The sequence below is a fragment of the Lycium ferocissimum genome, chromosome 12 (genome assembly GCF_029784015.1).
Source record: "Lycium ferocissimum isolate CSIRO_LF1 chromosome 12, AGI_CSIRO_Lferr_CH_V1, whole genome shotgun sequence".
Taxonomy (NCBI): domain Eukaryota; kingdom Viridiplantae; phylum Streptophyta; class Magnoliopsida; order Solanales; family Solanaceae; genus Lycium; species Lycium ferocissimum.
The window spans coordinates 44980452-44993587 of NC_081353.1; the positions used below are offsets into that span (position 1 = coordinate 44980452).

Below are 13136 nucleotides of genomic sequence, written 5' to 3' on the forward strand. Positions count from 1 at the left end.
CATACATTAAGCGGTTAACTTAACTACGTAATGGGCACTTTAGAATACGCGCAATCTTTTTTTCTAAAATTTGAATCGAAAGTGTTTAATATGAACACTTTATCGTGTGTTAAAGTCTTCAATTGAAATAAGTCATAATTTGTGTGTCTAAATGAAATTCGCTGACAAGTTTAAGGGGTTGTAGATGTATTAAGACTAATTAAAAGATTTGAGGCTTATCTCTTGATCGGCAGGGCACTAGCTCAACTTTTCGGCCTGTTTCGGTATATAAATACTACTATATATATATATATATATATATATATATATATATATATATATATATATATATATATATATATATATATATATACTCACTTATTTTTAGACTTAATCTGATAGAAAATAATACAAAATAAATATTGACTTTTTTGTACGAAAAAAATAATTTTTTGAAACCTCGGTAGCCTCAGACTCAAGCCCATACCAGTCGATCCTGATAATAAATAAATATAATTTAGACAAATTCTTACATAAACAACTGGCTAGAGCGGCAAATTTGCCATAGTTTGGTTACAAATCTTAGTAATAATAATGAAACACGCACTTGCGTTGCCGCGTGTTTCGTGTGCCGTTACAATTTTCTTTTTTCGTTTTATGTCAAATTACCTTAGAAATATCTATTGTTGCACATAAGAGATTTAAAAATAAAATATAAATTGTTTTTGAGGGGTCATTTTCTTATATTCAAATTGTATAGGAATATGTTAAACCATTTCCTCATCAATGTCTTCAACATCGTGGACCTATAACATCTTTTATACGATCAAATTTCTATCAAATTTTCATAGTTTTGCCCTAGGCCCCCTAAAAACTTATTTTAGATGATGCATCTACCCGATCAAGTTTTAGTGATTTGAATTACTTACATAATTTGACCTTCGAATGTTGAAAAATCAACATTGTTAAACTGTACTCAGACATCTCAACCCACACAAATTTAATTGGTTTGGTAACTATGCTTGGAGTCTTGAAAATCAACGTTAACGATGATGTTATCAGAAAATGGAGTTACGTAAGTTCATTGCACACTGCATGCATAGTTTCCTAGTACGGAGAAGTTCTCCTGTATGGCTGCATCCGAGATATCTATTTTTATTATCATATTTTGGTTTAACTATACCGCATATGTATCACTTGATAACCCTCAAAATTTTCATTTTTGGTTCAAATCGAATTTGAAATGGAAAAAATTCAAAGATATTTATAGTCAGACAACTCACAACAACACAACTTTTACGTCCTCTAATTGGTAGGCATTTTTCATGGAACGAGCTAGACTTTTCTGGTCATATGAATCCTTTATTTTAATATCATCACCAATTTCGTGGCACAACAAATGATGATTTGATACCGTTTCCTGATTAAACAAATATGATCAACTTCTACACCAACCTAGACAGCCTTGTCGTTATGTTCATTAGATATATCTTGTTTGATTTAAAACATGGCTATTTGTGAGTGAACATTTCTGATATAGCAGTCTCATCCCTTAAACGGTGAGATTTCACTAAAATGATTTAAATTATAAAGAAATACACATGTGAAAAAATCAAGAGGATTCAACATTTATTATACATATATAAAAACAATTCTTTTAATCTTATATGTATAAAGTAATTTTCGATGACCCTAGCTCCATCCATGATTAAGCCAATATTCAACTTAAAGATGTGCTCATATAGAAGTTAACAACCCCAAACCAACAAATCAAAGCTTAAAGCACACCAAATTGAACTTTCAACCTCCAACGAACAACACATGCTATTCCGGTTGTAAACGGAGAAAATGACAAAAAAGGGTCCCTATATTTATTTCCTTACGTACTTTCGAGTACTTTTCGTCCTTTGAATTTGATAAAAGTGGGCTTTTTTGTTGTCGCCGTCAAATATTTACAAATTCTATTAATTAGATTTGACGGGAACGGTGAACAAAAAAGGAATTTAGTGCGAACTCACATTTGGAGGTGTTGTTTTTATAATTTTTGCTACATTTGATTTATTTTTAGTGTCTGATACTGCTTTTTGACGTGCATTTTCTGCTATTTTTTATTTATATTTAATATCTGCTGCAGTTTCTAGGTCTGACAAAACTTTTCTAGTGTGCTATTTAATTATTTTTTTCCGGATGCCATCAAGTCTAGCAAATAATTTACCAAATATTTAACGAAGATTAAAAATACACACCTTAACCAAGACAGTTCGCAGCTATAAGGGACAACTTTTGTCATTTTTCAACCACAGGTTGTGGTCGTGTAAGAATTGATGCCTCAAATTCCATCTGACAATGATTGAACATGAGCTTCAATAGAAATTAGACTTTGTTTAAAAATGTGTTACACTTTAGTTTGCACCCACTATAACTGTTTCATTGAATATTTCCATCACAATTAAGATAGATGAAAATAATGTGTAAGTTTTGATTTCATTTGGTCCTTAACGTATAAACATAATAAAAATGGTTTTTAATGTATTTCAAAAGTAATCTATTTGGTCCTAAACCCTATAAGTAAAGAAATCACTACTTTTCCCGTCAAAATAGACGGAATCCACGCACGTAATATATAAAAATACAAAACAAAGCCTTTATTCTTCCAGGAGCAGCCCCAAATACGAAAAGCTCACTTACCCAACAATAAATCATTGTAGTTAGGCAACTCATGAGGTAATTATGTCCGGTACTTTTGAGTTGATTATAATGTAATTTCAAAATTGTTGTTATTTTTTGCATTATCATCTTTGCTAGAGGACGCAAGTTTAATGAAGGTATCATTGTTTGCATTATTTCAAAAATTGTGCATTGCTCATCTTTGCTAGTGGATGTAAGTTTAATAACCGTACCATGTAAAACATATGTGCCTGCTCTAATATATTTTCTCTAAGTGTCTGAATTATTGTCCTGAAAGTATACTTATCGATATATTTGCTACAGTAAAAGAAGGGAGCAAATGGAAACTAATGTGATTCCTTCTGTTGCATTCAATTTGAAATTTGATTTTTTTTTTCCCTTCTAAGGATTGAATGTGGTTCTTCCATTCTTCACGTGTTTAGCAAATCTAATTGATTTGCTTTAGTTGTCTATACATTGTTTTCATCCTTGCATCTTCTTGTGGCAAGTGCATTTGTTTGCTTTAGGCCTCGTTTGGACATGATTTCAAATCATGATTTAAAATTAGTAATATAAAATCAGGCTGATTTGAAGTTGGAATTTTGTTTGGAAACCCCACAATTTTTTAAAACTATGAAAACTTCCCCAACTCTAATATAATCTTACCAAATGATCAAATCATAGTTCACAAGGTATCCGATTATGCTAAGGCGCTACAACATACCCAGTATATACCCACAGTGGACATATATCCATATTACTTTTATAAATAAGTGCTCGCGATTACATGCTACACATACACATAATTTTACAAAGATTCACTTTCAAAAAATCAACAATGTATGGTAGTAACTAGTTATTCTTTAATATAATCATTCCACGTGGTATGACCAATCTCTTCATGTCGAGCATGAGTCTTTTTTACAAAATATAAACTTATGGGTTGAGTTTTATATTTAAAAATTTGAAATCATGATTTGACATCCCAAATCCTACTCTTTGGAGAACTTTCGATTTGAAATCATGATGTTGAAGTTGAAGTTGAAATTTTGTGCAAATTTCATAAACAACTGCTAATTTAAAAACAAAATATAAAATCATGATTCCAAATCGCATGACAAAACGCTTACCTGGTTGATTTGATCTTGATCAGAAAGGGGTTGTTGTTGGGAAAGTGAACTTTTCGAACTGGACTGTTCCAAGAAGAATTTGAAGAATCTAGGTTTTATTTTGTATTGTTATACATTATATGTGAGGGTTCCTGTTATTTTAACGGGAAAAGTAGCAATCTTCCTTATATTGATTAGGACCAAGTTGATCACTTTTTGAAATATATTTCTCCATCATGCATACATTAAGGACCAAATGAAACCAATGTCCATACATTAAGGACTATTTTGATCATTTTCTCAAAAAATGTCATCTAGTAACTTCATTTTTTTTTTTTTTTATCTTTACTAGGATTTAAGATCTGAGTTTCCACCCACTTGGTTAAATTGTAGACCACCTCTAGGTGTGTTCTTTCTAAGGAAACACTTTCCTCCATATATCATAACCTAAATTAAGAAGGTACTTCCTCCTTCCATTTTTATGTGTTCTGAAAATTAAAAATAGTTGCCTATTTTTACTTGTTCAATTTGAAAAATTAAGAAATAATTTATCATTTTATATTTGGGAAAAGGACGCTGTGTGTCCACTCAGCCAAACTAATTCCACATTTAACCAATGTTTGGGCTTAATCCCACTAGGTGTCCGTTCGCCCAAAATAATGCCAAAAAATGGCCGGCCTCGCCCAAAATAATGCCAATTTTACCGCCCCAATGCCCGCCGCTTAAAAAAAAAAAAAAAAGACTTTACAAAAACGTCGCCACTAAAGGGCTGCTACAACATATATACATATGTTGGAATTATACATACATTTTATATACAAGAATTATGCATTTTATATACATATGCTGGAATTAATCTTACATTTATTATACATAAATTATACGTTAATTAGACATTTATTATACACATATTATACAATAATGATATGATATTTATTTTTAACATATACAATAGTGATACATATTATATACCACAATGATACGGTTTCTATGATACATTTTTTATACGTATGATGCACTTTCTATACAAGACTGATATAGTTTATATACACATGCTGGAATTATATATACACTTTCTATACAAAAATGATACATAGTACATACAAAAATGATACAATTTTCTATTCTATAATACACATTATATACACAAATGATACATATTATATACAAAAATGATACATACCTTAGTGATTCATATTTTATACAATTTCTATACATTATAGATAGGTACTAACACATATTTTTATACACAAATGATACATATTATATACAAAAATCGCCTCAGAGTTTTTTGGGATATTTCTTATTAAATATACACATATTATACATGTTTTGGGATATTTAACCTTTAGTGACGACTTTTTTAATTGCCACTAAAAAGCCTGATTTTTCTGTAGCAGCCCTAAAAGTCGTCACAAAAAGTCTGACTTTGAAAAAAAAAAAAAAAAAGCGATGGGGCTGTTGGACCACCCAGCCTTTAGTGGCGACTTTTTAAATCTTTTGTGGTGACTAAAAGTCGCCACAAAAGGCTTGCTACAGATTTGGCCCGATGGTAATAGTTTATAGGCTAATTTTTGGGTTTGGGAATAGATGGGACCAGTACATGGGATTATTTATAATGGCGGCCATTTGTGTCCTTTTCCCTTTATATTTTATTTGTTCAGTTTAAAAAATCAAGAAATAATTTATTATTTTATATCTATTTTACCCTTATTATTAATTATTAGATTGATAAGTGCAAGGAATTCTTAGTGACTACACAACTTTTAAAGTATATTTTATTGATTTCAATCATCATATTACTTAACAATAATTAGGGTGATTTAGTAGAATTATCGTTTTATTTTTGGCTTCTTACTGCACTTTTGTCCCGATTTTGTGTTGGGTCTTCAATTTTTGTCCTTCAAATGGTTGTCTTTAATTTTTGCCTTTCAACCTCGAACTTATGCCTATAGTGGCATAAGTTACGCATTATCATATTCACAAGTTATGGCCGTGCCCTTAAAGAACTTATGCCCCTATAAGCATTGCTATTTCGAAGGGCAAAAATTAAAGACTCAGTTCATTTTAAGGGGAAACCGTGCTATTACTCGTAAAAAAAAGGGGAACAAACGTTACAAGAAAGCTTGATAGAAATCTGATTGCTGAGTATCACTTTCGATATACCATTTTATAAATCCAGTTCACAAATACAACTGAAATGCTTTTTCATAGAAACTAAGCACCAGAAAGAACCACATTAAAGTAAAGATGAAACAATTGAACATCAATATTCAAAGTTGTTCATTGTCGCGGATAAGAGAACGCTAAAAGGGAAACCACAGAAGAAAGGAAATAAGTAAAAAGAAGCAGCTTCTCCCAATAAAAACAACCAGGAAGAAGTCAAAAGATAATTTGGAGTGTCGGTTCCCTCACTGTTGTTCTTCAGCTTTGGTTTCCTTAATTTCATCAGCACCATCATCCTGCATACGAGACAGGTTGTTCAAACACGTGAATTTTAGTAATACAACTGATAGATTACTTTGAGCCGAGGGTCCTTCAGAAACTGTAAGGTCTGCGTACATCCTACCTCCCCTGACCCCACTTGTGGGATCACACTGGGTATGTTGTTGTAACTGATAGATTATGATGAATAAACATAAACCAAAAGCTATTTGGAACAGCTGAGTTATTTACCTGCATATCGGAGGTCCAGAGAGTGAGATTGTCACGAAGAAGTTGCATGATCAAAGTGCTATCCTTGTAAGATTCTTCTCCCAGTGTGTCCAACTCGGCAATTGCTTCATCAAATGCCTAGCCACACAAAGAAGATGAAAATGAAGATGCTTTTTTCACGGTTGAGATGAGAAAGAGAGATATACAAAGTTATTGCTGCGAACAAAATAGTCTTGTTTGAATTGAAAAACATAATATGCAACTAAGAATGACAGGGGGATGCGAAGAAATTCTTACTTGTTTAGCAAGATTGCAAGCACGATCAGGAGAGTTCAAAATCTCATAATAAAACACAGAGAAGTTGAGAGCCAGTCCAAGTCGGATTGGATGTGTTGGGGCAAGTTCAGCATTTGCAATGTCCTGCAGGTATTGAGACCAAAATCAGGACATTTGAAGATCAACAACATTTAACATAACTTATTCTGGAACAAAGTTAAGAAGGAATGAAATGTTCATCGCCTAAGTTGCTCGGACTCAGGTGCGGGTATCCAATACGGGTATGGATCCGAGTGTCGGATTCGGCAAAATCTAAATTTTAAGATTCGGGGGTGCGGATCCGGGTATGGATACGGATGCGGGGATTCGGCTAAGAAAATTCAAAATTATAAAAAGTAGAGCTATAAATGTTGAATTCTTGGTTTCTCTGAAACACGAAGCAGCGAAATGAGACAAAAGTACTATAATATTGAAGGTATGTCATTTCCCTTATCTTAAATCTGTTTTATCTTTAATATTGAGAAATCAAACTCAATTTTCCCCAAATTTGTCGATGGACTCCGGTCAAAGTATCCGAACCTGGTTGACTGTATCCCGGACGTATCCCGCTCCCGACCCGTGTCGAGACGGGATCGGTACCAAGAACGGAGAGTCCGCGCAACTTAGTTCATTGCTATTTTTTCGTGAAAGAATGAAAAGTAATTTTGGCCAAGTAAGATAAGTCAAAACAAGCAAGACTTGCAAACTTAAAACTTTGGAAAAATTTCAAAGATTTTACTCCAGATTTGGAATTGTTTTTTAAGTACTGACCTCTATCAACTGTTCTTGAGATAGTATACTTTTGTATGAGAATTTTAATCTTTTTGTTGGTAACAAGACATGTTTAGATAATGGGATGTTTATAACATATAACCTGGGATATTATTTCTCTCATCCAAAAGGTTAAGGAAATTAAGTTGATATACTCTTAATTCAAACCTAAATCAAAACTTGATTAACATCAAATCTCAGCAAAATTTGGAAAAAAATAAACATGGTCTGATCCGGAAAAACATATACTCAATTCAACTGCTTAAAATTATAATTATTGAATCTGTTAAAATTATACGACTAATCACTTGAGGATATCTATATGACCTTTTAAAACTTCCGTCAATGACTATTTCATTTGGCCTTTGATTTGAGGTCAAAAGGCTTTCTGCATCCAATTCAGAAGGTGAATGGTACATTATTTCTCTAATCCAAAAGATTAAGAGAATTAAGTTAATTTACTCTTAATTCAAAAATCTTAATTAACATCAAATTTCTGGAAAATATGGCAAAATAATTCTGCCTGATCTGGAAAAGCATATACCCCTCTATCTCAAATTGTCTGGCACTTTGTTTTGAACGTGTACACTAGTCTAAAAACACTTTTGAATTGTTATACATGTTTAACTAATGTATCAAAAGATCTCCTCTTACTTAAATTCAGTTACCAACTCAAATACCATCAACAAACTAAGACGAAGATAATAATAATATTTCATCATAAATGGAAAATTTTGTTACCTTTATCAAAAAAAATAAATGGAAAATTTTGAAAAAAAAAAAAAAATAGATCAAATGTGTCCGGTCAAAACTGGAAAATATTTTCATCATCTTCTCTCTACCACTTTACCAATCGCACCTAATTAACATTAAGTATCTATAATTTATCTCAAAAGTTAAATACATTCGCTTTGGAAAATCATATTCTGCAAATTAATTAACATAAGTCTAATGAGACAGATACAAATAATATAGTTCAAATCTAAGCAAACAGATCCATAAAGCTTCACACATTTCATCTAATAGATCAAACACACAGCAATAAAGATGACATACCTGAGCGGCTTTGTATGCAGAGAGAGTACTCTCAGCGGCTTCCTTACGTTCAGCCCCAGTCTTAAACTCAGCCAAATAACGATGATAATCACCCTTCATTTTAAGGTAAAACACCTTAGAATCACCATTAGAAGCCGAAGGAATGAGATTAGTATCGAGGAGCTTGAGAATTCCATCACAGATATTCGAGAGTTCAGATTCAATCTTAGATCTGTACTCCTTAATACATTTCACATGGTCCTCGTTTCCCCTCGATTCTTCCTTCTGTTCGATCGAGGAGATTATACGCCACGAGGCTCTACGAGCCCCGATGACGTTTTTGTAGGCGACGGAAAGGAGATTCCGTTCCTCGACGGTTAGTTCCTCTGAGGTACCTGAAGGAAAATAAATAATTCATAAATTAATAAATATTTTGAATGTGCTCTACAATTCTCCACTAAAGTAAAATACTCCTTCTGTCCCAACTTATGTGACACCTTTGGAATTTCAAGATTCAAACTTCTAAATTTTGACCATGAATTCGGATATAGAAGCTTTCAGTTTTTTGAAATAAATTTATATATTTGGAAACTACATCAAAAATATTACTCCCTTCGTTCCTATTTATGTGATACTTTTAGCTTTTTGAGAGTAGCTTTAACTTATCTATAAAGCTAATTGGATTACATAACTCAACATTTTAAGATTAAAACTTATATATTTGAAAACTACAAATAAAATGCAACTTTTCTCCTATCAATTTGGTGAAAAAATACATCTTTAAATGTTGGTCAAAGTCCATGCAGCTTGAATCTCGTTAAGCGAAAAATATCACATAAATTGAGACAGAGAGAGTATAAATCACAATAATTAACAATTTAAAATATTTAAAGAGCATACAAATAAATCGCTGTGTCACATAAATAGGGACAGAGGGAGTAGTACGATATCAAAACAGGAAAAAATCTATTCCTATATAATTTCTGTCTGTAAAATTTTATTTATACATGAATTAAAATATCAAATCCTAACCAATTTTTGTGGGGAAGTTTAATGATGAGAGAAGATTTCAACCCACGCCCTTTCGGACCAGAACCTTAATCAACAGTTATAAATTCTATTTAGACATGAATTAAAATATCAAATCGTAACCAATTTATGTTGTACCTAAGGAGGTAGAGACTTTCTCCATGAACTGCACCATTTCTTCATATCTCTCAGCTTGCTCGGCAAGCTTTGCCATGTACACGTTCTCCTCACGCGCCATAATATTAATGGGATTCTATTCTATACTTTGGGGATCTCTTTTCTTTTTTGTGTTGTGTTTGTAATGGGAAAAAAAATTGAGATCTGAGGGAAATTTGTGTGTTTTCGAGTGGATTTAAAAGGGTGTTTGCTGTGTTGGACTTTTTTATTGGTGTTGAATTGAAGGGACGGGAGAGATTTTAGGTTTTTTTTTTTTTGGTTTGTTTTTTTTCATTTTTGGGAGGATGGATGTGAGCCGTTGGATTAGGGGATTATTTGGAAAAGTAAGTGATTGACAGGCTGGATTTTGAAAAGTGTGATTGTAAGGATATGGGTAGAGAGATATTTGGGCCGAAATTGGGCTACGTGGGTTGTCACGTCCGGCCCGTCTTTTGACCAATCAACGGGTCATTTGCACTTTTGTTCCTATTTTGTGCTTTCAAGACAAATAACTTTTTCGCGGATCATAAATCTATATTTTCACATCATAAAGCTCTTTTGGATTAGCTGAAAAAAATAGCTTTTAAGCATGAGTCTTTGAAAGTTATTTTATAAATAACCGCCATTACGTATTTGGATAAAAGTACTTAAAGAGTTTTTAGAAGTAAGGATGGTATTGGAATTAATAAAAAATATAACGGATAAAACGGTAAAATTGTATGTCAAACCAACATAGCTTTTAAGTCAAAAAAAATAAGTTGGGTTTGAGCAATTTCTTGGTTGTGGCTTATTTTAAGCACTTTCTAACTTCATTTACGTTGTTTTTTATTTTTGTGAAACACCCAAATAAGTTAAAAATGGCTTATAAGCTGGTTTGACTAGCTTATAAGCCAATCCAAACGAGCTCATAATAGCTTAGAAGTTATGCTGGATCACTTAAGAACTAATGACCCGCTAGGCATAAGTTTGATTTTGAAAGAAAAAAAAAATGAAGGTCAGACCATTTGAAGGGAAAACCGTGTTTCTTCCCACTCAATGTGTTTTCATTGGTCATTGACACTTATAACCCTACTTTGTGCCGGTCTTTAATTTTCGCTCCGCAAGACAAATAATTTTTTTGCGGGTATAAGTTTATATTTTAGCATTATAATATTTCACAAGTTATGTTTCGCGTCCTCAAAGAACTTATGGTCCGATAGACATAAATTTGAAGGACAAAAATGCAATATTTTTATTTTTTTAATTATTTATTTTTGGTTGATTTTACCATTTCTCTTGTTTGGCTCCTATGTGATGGAAAAAGAATGGTTCTAGAGAAAGAAGTCGCCTGCCACTCATTTTTCCTTGTGGAAGTCGCACATTTGAAAAAAAAAAAAAAAGAATCTATTCTTGTTTGTTAATGTAGACCAATTCGAATTATTATTATTGTGTTGTTTGTCGATAGAAATTTTAATATTTTTATCACTACTGTTATTCTCTGTGAAAGCAAAGGAGGGTTCAATTCTTGTGCTTCATATTGCTGATGATATGTGGGGCTATTTATGATGCGATATTCATAATTTTTTGAGTTAAAAGCGTCTTTTCCAGCCAGGAGAGCAATTTTAAATATGTTAACATTCTCTATAAACCATGACATCCTACAAAGAAGGAAGAAGGAAAGCATGATCATAAAATGCTCTGTTTTAAGGTACTTGAGTTTATTTTTATCTTTTAATTTCCATCATTCTACTACAGTACAAGGGAAGAGAGCATAAATATATATAGGTGATATTTTCACTGTTAATATATAAAATCGAAACATGTCGTCTTCACATAAAAGTTAAATTCGTGATATCAGAAATCCACATATGTGTTTGATTATTTTGATATATTATGGTAAGGACTAAGGAGTATTGTTGGAACCGTTTTGGACATGACCACATCATGCCTCTCACCATTTTTTTTTTTAGCAAAAATGGCTTAACCCGCAACACTATAGATTTATTTAACAAGTTTCAACTCTCAGCCTATCTGACCTAATTATAAACTAATTTATTAGCTCTTTCCAACAACCAGCTTCTTGCATTCTTCATCCATATCCTTTGCTTTTTTTTTTAATCTTTTTTTATTTTTCATTCGGTGTCCTGTATCCAATTTGGGATTTAATCAATCTAAATTGCGATGGAAAATCTCAGTTTGGGAGTAAAAACGCTCGCTAACGCTCGCTAACAAAGACGATTCCATTGTATGGCTCCAAATCGAGAGCTTTAGTTAAATAATGGAAAGGTACTTACTACCCTATTCAGAGGTAGAGTCCAAATTTAAAGTTTATGAGTTTTGAATTAGCCACGATACCCATAGTTCGTTTTAGTTCATGAATTGAAAATTAAATATTCATACAAATTTGATCAGATACAAATACAAGGTTGAAATAAAAGTTACTCAGTTTGTATGAACCCATACTAACAGGCCAGAGCTAGATCAGTATGAGTTGAGGGTCTTTGGTCCAAGTCCTATATTTATTTTAAATTTTTTATTAAATATATATAAATTATTAATTTAAACTCAGCAACTTGCAAGAATAAAGTCTAAAATACATAAATTTTGAATCTTGACTTTGCATCTAAATACTAACCATATCTCCAACTCTAACCCATCACAAATTTGGTGATTTCGTTCTTTGACTTAGCTATAAAGGTAAGAGTAGAAAATAGAGGTTTCCCTTATTTTATACAACACCAACCAATCCACCATATCTCACTCCTCACCAGCCTAAAGAAAACAAAGAAAAATGTACTTTTGAAGTTTATTTACTTTTGGTTTAATTTGTAGTTATATCTGTATATACAGAGTACATTCCTGCTTTCATGTTTTTACAATAATAACTGGAAGTGTGAATATTCTTTCGAAATTAGTTGCATTTTGGTTCGCATTTTATATAACTATATATTGATGCACAATCTCGTAATTTTTTTATGTAGACTTAATGAACTTATAAATTGAATTAGCGCATAGATTGCATGGTTTGTGCAACCCCTCTCTAGATGGCTTATTAATACTTCTAAGTGCCTTTTGGCACATACCAATATGTAAAAAGAATTGGTCGAAAATGAGCCCCTTAAATTGAAGCTTTATGAATGTTAGAAAAATTTAGCCGAAGATCATATTTATTACCACGTTTTTTGAAGTTTTTTTTTTTTTTTTTCTAGGTGAATTGAAGGGTGACCAAAAAATATGGGGCTCCGATGAGTTAACTCGTTTTTTTTGTGGAGGGTGTTACAGATTCAAAGACTTACATGGAAGAAACGAACCTATTTTCTTGATTTTGGTTAAGAGTAGACAAACCTACATATGAACTGATTTGTTGGTGTGACTCAGACTGGTAACCTGTCCAGATACCAGAAAATCCATAACAGGGCATGTGATTATGTTTGGGAAATC

The 13136-nt window shown here is 32.3% G+C and overlaps 1 protein-coding gene across 1 annotated transcript; it reads right to left on the reverse strand.

Annotated features, from left to right (window-relative positions):
• Positions 1-5881: 5881 nt before the first annotated feature.
• LOC132039019 (14-3-3-like protein B) lies at positions 5882-9935 on the reverse strand. Its single transcript, XM_059429551.1, has 5 exons — positions 9699-9935; positions 8553-8926; positions 6708-6830; positions 6432-6548; positions 5882-6217 (listed from the first exon to the last, which is right to left on the reverse strand). The coding sequence occupies exons 1-5, from the start codon at positions 9796-9798 to the stop codon at positions 6167-6169; spliced, it is 765 nt and encodes a 254-aa protein (XP_059285534.1). The 5' UTR covers positions 9799-9935; the 3' UTR covers positions 5882-6166.
• Positions 9936-13136: the final 3201 nt, after the last annotated feature.

Excerpts from the sequence above, each read along its gene's own strand:
- LOC132039019 (XM_059429551.1), bottom strand. The coding sequence starts at position 9,798 with ATGGCGCGTGAGGAGAACGTGTACATGGCAAAGCTTGCCGAGCAAGCT. Across the intron at positions 6,831-8,552 it reads CTGCATACAAAGCCGCTCAG|GACATTGCAAATGCTGAACT; the intron begins GTATGTCATCTT and ends CAATACCTGCAG. Across the intron at positions 6,549-6,707 it reads CTTGCAATCTTGCTAAACAA|GCATTTGATGAAGCAATTGC; the intron begins GTAAGAATTTCT and ends TTGTGTGGCTAG.